The sequence below is a fragment of the Otolemur garnettii genome, unplaced genomic scaffold (genome assembly GCF_000181295.1).
Source record: "Otolemur garnettii isolate 467f Iridium unplaced genomic scaffold, OtoGar3 scaffold00091, whole genome shotgun sequence".
Lineage (NCBI taxonomy): Eukaryota > Metazoa > Chordata > Mammalia > Primates > Galagidae > Otolemur > Otolemur garnettii.
The window spans coordinates 7,696,666-7,703,160 of record NW_003852486.1 but is presented as its reverse complement, the minus strand read 5'-3'; the positions used below and the strand labels follow the sequence as shown (position 1 = coordinate 7,703,160).

The window sequence follows — 6,495 nt, the reverse complement described above, 5'->3', positions numbered from 1 at the left end:
TGAAACTCTGTCTCCAAAAAAAAAAAAAAAAAAGCCAAAACAGGTAAATACTAAAAGTGTACGCACACATAGACACATCATGTTCAAACTGCTGAAAACAGAAAATCTTGAAGGAAGCCAGGGGTAGGACAAATTTTTACCCATCTGTGAAAAAATGGATACTGTCTTTATTTCTCCTAATCTCAGTGAGATTCAGTACTTATTTCATTTATGGATCACAGTTGAGTCTTCCTATCTTCTGCTTATGGCGGGAGGAGAAGTATCATTTGTTAAGTGATTTATAGGACATTGTTAAGGATATGAATTTCATAGGACAAACACACACATACAAAAGCTTTCTAAAATTCATATGCAGTCAAACCTGTAACTCTTCTGGGGGTGGGGGTAAGAAGGCTTGCATATTTCACATATAGGAATAATTGTTTTCATTCCAGGAGTATATGTCACACCATCCTCTAAAAACTGCTTGTTCCACATTTAGGTTAAGCATTTGAAAATAGCTTTCATGTATAGAACGAGAGCATTAATTTTGTACGGAGCAGAATCAATTTTCCTGATATTTTCAAACCAGTCACATGAAATGTCATTTTTATTATATGTTTTGTGTGCACGTGTATGAATGCATGTGTATCTTCACACGTTTCAAACCTTGAAAAATTATTCCCCAGATTTTGCTAGGTACAAAGAATCTGTAGATTAATTTACAGGCTACTGTTATGTGTATGATTGCTAATCTCACCAAAGAGGATTTCAAAAATCTTCCTTTTCATCTTCCATTAAATATTCATCATTCTATTTGTATCTGTATTCACATGGGATTTGTTTACTGCACTGATTACATACTTCAGTAGTCAAGAAATATGAAGAGTAAAACAGGTCACATGTGAGAAGTAGTTTGGAGAACTAGAAAACATATGTTCTCCTAAAGGTATTCATATTTATTTTAACTTCAATATAAACCAATCAAACATGTTTGTTGGCAGTGTCTAGGAGTATTGAGATATAGTTTTTCTTTTCTTTTAATTTTGGAATTTTAGAAACTTAACAACTTTTTCTAATTTAAATGTCATGGGTTTGATATAATTCATTTATCCAGAATTAGGTGTTTACAAACTTTTATTTTCTGTTCTTTGTTGTCTAGTGGTTTTTTTAAGTTTTCTGTTTCATGTTTTAAATTTTTATTTTGCATCTGCTTACATATAAATGGTCAATACATCTGAGTAAATGTTATTCATCTTATAAATTTTAAAACTGATTTCTCAGAACTGTTGAATATCTAAGTTTTTTTTTTTTCTTTTTTTGAGACAGAGTCTTACTTTGTCACCCTCAGTAGAGTGCTACGGCACCACAGCTCACAGCAATCTCAAATTCTTGGGTTTTAGCAATTCTCTTGCCTCAGCCTCCCAAGTAGCTGCAACTACAGGCACTGCCACAATGCCCAGTTATTTTTTTAAAGACAGGGTCTCGCTCTTGTTCAGGCTGATCTTAAATCTGTGAGCTCAAGCACTCCACCCACCTCAGCCTACTAAGTGCTAGGATTTCAGGCATGAGCCATTGCACTCAGCTAAGTTGTTTTTCTTACCAATGAAGTCGAATATCTACATGTTCATGCTGAGATAGAGGTGAGATCCTTTAGTCAATCCTATTGTATTAGATACCCTCACAACCTACATTTAGAACAAGCATTACTATTCCTAATCAAAAATCCACAATTTCTGAGTCCTGAGCTGCTGATTTTCTTTTCATTTCTTAGATGGTCACAACTGAGATTAGTAGCTCTGCATTGTATACCATGGCATCTTTTAATTTCACATAAATATTTATTACTTTATGGTAGGCACTCTGCTGAGCAATTTACATGCATTATTTAATTCTTCCATTATCTTTTGAGGTAGTACCATTATTATTCTCATAATATAAACAAGACTGAAGCTTTCAAAGGACAAAATACTCTCCCCAGATTAGAGGGCTCAAAAATGGAAGAGGAAGAATTGTAACCCATGTCTGCTTGATGCTAGAATAAAATGGATAGTAACATGAGAGGGCTTTGGAATATAGTTTGGAACAAGTTATTGTGAATAAAAAGTCTTATGGGCTATTTTGAGGAATGTGTGCTTTAACTTCAGAATTATGGAATGCCACTGAGGAGTTTTAATGGCAAAATGATACAACTGATTTCTTTAAGTTTGGCTGACAGAGGTACTGATGAATAAGAAAGCTATTTCCATATTCCATGTCAAATACATTAATGTTCATTGGACAAGGATGAAATGGAAAGATTGAAGAGATCGTATTCTGAACACAGTTAGGAGATAAAACCTACAGTTCTTGGCAACTGATTGGATGTGGTGGGTGAGGGAGAGGTAAGAGTCAAGAATGACTCCATAGTATGAATTCTCTCATGATGAGCAAGGTGTGCTCGCTGCCTGAATGATTTCCTGCAATCTTTACATTCATATGGTCTCTCTCCAGTATGAATTCTTTGATGTAGAGTAAGAGATCCACTATAGCTAAAGGCTTTCCCACAAATATTACATTCATAAGGTTTCTCTCCAGTATGAATTCTCTGGTGTTGAGCAAGGCCTGCATTCTGGCTAAATGTTTTCCTACATTCCTTACACATATAGGGTTTTTCTCCGGTATGACTTCTCTGATGTTGTGCAAGTGAAGAACTATTGCTAAAAGCCTTTCCACATTCAATACATTCATAAGGTTTTTCTCCAGTATGAACCCTTTGATGCTGATCAAGGTATGCAATCTGGCTGAAGGCTTTCCTACATACTTTACATTCATAAGGTTTTTCTCCAGTATGAACCCTCTGATGTTGAGCAAGATGTGCATACTGGCTGAAAGCTTTCCTACATTCCTTACATTCATAGGGTCTCTCTCCAGTATGAATTCTCTGATGTACAATTAGATATCCACGATGGCTAAAGGCTTTCTCACATACATTACACACATAAGGTTTCTCTCCTGTGTGAATTCTCTGATGTTGAGCAAGAAATGAACCATTACTAAAAGCTTTCCCACATTCAATACATTCAAAAGGTCTCTCTCCAGTATGAACTCTCTGGTGTTGAGTTAAGTGTGCAATCTGGCTGAAGGCTTTTTTACATTCTTTACACTGGTAAGGTTTCTCTCCAGTATGAACTCTCTGATGTTGAGCAAGATGTGCATTCTGGCTGAAGGCTTTCCTACATTCTTTACATTCATAGGGTTTCTCCCCAGTGTGTATTCTCTTATGTTGAGCTAGGTTTGCACTCTGGCTGAAGGTTTTCCCACATTCAATACATGCATAAGGTTTCTCTCCAGTATGAATTCTTTGATGAAGAGTAAGGGAAGAGCTCTGATTGAAGACTTTCTCACATTCATTACATTTCAAAAGTTTTTTTTCCACATAGACTTTCTTATGTTTCGATTCAACTGATTTTTTTCGGTAACTTCTCTTTTGTGGATCATGCTTATGTACTTTTTCTTTGGTGGGAAAACTCTCTTGTATATTACATATTGCATCTTGATGAAATGTTTGCCAAGATTTATTGTATTTATTACTTTGATCTTCTGGGATAATATCTTTATGGGTGATGATTAAAGGACTAGAATGAACTTCTTGACTTCCCACCTGATTCATAAACCAGTCCTCATTTTCACAGTCTTCTCTCATATTGAGGCAGTCAAAGCTATAAGTAAGATGGCTTCTTCCCAATGTCATTGCTTTGGATGATTCTTCATAAATATCTTGCTTTGATGAAAATTCATTTTTAAACACATACTTCAAGCCTAAAAAATATGAAGAATACAAATTTCTTTTGTATTTATTCATTAGAAGAAAAGAAATTCTAAAACAAAAACAGGTGAAAATAAATAAATTCAAGGACTTAGTAGCTATTAATATAGTTTTAAAATATGATTATAAAGAATGAGAACTTAAGAAAGTTGATTAAGCTGGGTGTGGTGGCTCACACCTGTAATCCCAGAACTTTGGGAAGCCGAGATGGGTGAATTGCTTGAGCTGACAGGTTCAAGACCAGCCTGAGCTGGAAGCAAGACCCCATCTCTAAAAAAAATAGCTGGACATTGTGACGGGTGCCTGTAGTCCCAGCTACTTAGGAGGCTGAGGCAAGAGAATAGCTTGAGCCCAAGAGTATGAGGGTGATGTGAGCTATGATTCCAGGGCATTCTACAGGGGGCAACAATATGAGACTCTGTCTCAAGAAAAAAAAAAGAGAGAAAGTTGACTAAGGAAATAAATTAATCATACATAATCAATAAGGCAAATATTGAAAAGGTCATCTAAAATCACAATCATCGGGTGGCGCCTGTAGCTCAGTGGGTAGAGTGCTAGCCCCATATACCAAGGGTGGCAGGTTCAAACCCGGCCCCGGCCAAACTGCAACAAAAAATAGCTTGGTGTTGTGGCAGGCGCCTGTAGTCCCAGCTACTCAGGAGGCTGAGGCAAGAGAATTGCCTAAGCCCAGGAGTTGGAGGTTGCTGCAAGCTGTGACACCACAGTACTCTACCCAAGGTGATAAAGTGAGACTCTGCCTCTACAAAATAATAATAATAATTAAAATAAAATCAGAATCATCACTAAATTAATAGAATAGTCTCCAAACCCTTTTTTCTCTCTTACTACAAGTTACCCTGCATTCAAGCTAAAAGCTAACCTTTTTTTTTTTTTTTTTGAGACAGATCCTCAAGCTATCCCCCTGGGTAGAGTGCTGTGGCATCACAGCTCACAGCAACCCCCAACTCCAGGGCTCAAACGAGTCTCCTACCTCAGCCTCCCAAGCAGCTGGGACCACAGGCGCCCGCCACAACGCCTGGCTATTTTTTGGTTGCAGCTGTCATTGTTGTTTTGGCAGACCCGGGCTGGATTTGAACCTGCCACCTTAGGTGTATGTGGCTGGTGCCTTAGCCACTTAAGCCACAGGCGCCAAGCCTAAAAGCTAACTTTTTAATGTCAATAATGAAGCTAAAAACCTTCCACTGGAACTACACACCAGGCACTATTAGTATCCTTATGATGCACATGAAATACTATCGTTAAATTACTACAGTCAGAAAAAGGTCTTCCTTAAAATCACTTTCTATGTGATAAAATCCAACCAAATATATAATTTAAATTGATTCGGGAAACTAAGATAATTTCCTATAATAGCAATTTTATATCAAAAACTGACTGATTTTTTTAAAACCTAGTACAGACCTTAATCTGCTTTTCCTCTCTCAGTTCCAAATCAGATCACCTTACTTTTCTGGTTAAGACTTTCTTGTGCTTTCTCAAAACACTTAGAATGAAATCAAAATTCCCACCAGTTTTCAAAACTTGCTACAACCTGGTACTCTGACCTTATTCTCTACTACTCTCTTGTTTGCTTAGTCCCCTTTACTCACATGAGTACTCATTTTATTGCCACTCTAAGAACACTACTTTTTTCATTGCACCTTTTCTGTTTAAATTACAAAAAATATAGTACTACACTGGGTGTTTCTGTGCCTGAAAAGCCCTTTCTTCAAAAAGTTCCTTGACTAGTTATCTCACATACTTGTCTTCACTTGAAATTCTACTCACATATTACCTCTTCAATATGGCCTTCTCTCACCACCCAGTATAAAATAGTACATTCTCATCATTTTCTATCCTGCTTTGCACTTCATAACACATAACTTACTTAACATTATCTTACATGTTAACTTAGTTTAATGTTACTATAATGTAAACTTTCATGGGCAGGAACATTTTCACCCTTGAATACACATTGCCTAGAACAGGCTGGGCAGAAAGAGGGTGATTATTATCAGCAGAATAATTCACGAATCAATAACACATGAAGCATCACACTAATCTGTCTTCTCATTATAATCTTATCTTTGTATCAAATGGAATGCTATAACAGGAAATATTAACATAGGTAATGATATTTAGGAAGAATCTGAAGATAACATACTTAAATTGAGGCTAACCCTGCTGTGTAGCCTCAATGGTCTTCTAAACTCCACCCTCTCCTCTAAACAATAAAAAATCAAATTCATAAATGTTCCCTAGAAAGTAAACATGAAGATGAGATTGGTAACACTATAAATAAATCCATAAACTGGATCTTTAAAAATAAATAAAACTAATTTATGGAGAAAGCAGGACGTCCAGCTTCCAGCCCAGAACTTCTGTACTGTCACCAACCAAAGAATGAATTAAATATGGGTGATATTGAGAAAGGCAGGATTTCTGTTCAGAAGTGTGCCCAGTGCCATATTGTGGAAAATAAAGGCAAGCACAAGACTGGATCAAATCTCCCTGGTCTTTTGGGGCAGATGACAGGTCAGGCTATTGGCTTCTCTTACACAGACACCAATAAGAACAAAGGCATCACTTGGGGAGAGGATGTACTGATGGAGTATTTGGAGAATCTCAAGTACATCCCTGGAACAAACATGATCTTCACTGGCATTAATAAGGGAGAAAGGGCAAACTTGATAGCTTAGCTCAAAAAA

General features: G+C 36.7%; 1 protein-coding gene across 1 annotated transcript in view; it reads right to left on the bottom strand.

The window, feature by feature from the left end:
• Positions 1-2,305: 2,305 nt before the first annotated feature.
• ZNF583 (zinc finger protein 583) overlaps positions 2,306-6,495 on the bottom strand; it is a 27,249-nt gene continuing 23,059 nt past the window's right edge. Inside the window, exon 5 of the mRNA XM_012808552.1 lies at positions 2,306-3,780. Coding sequence (XP_012664006.1) covers positions 2,306-3,780 — 1,475 coding nt within the window. The remainder of the gene's footprint in view (positions 3,781-6,495) is intronic.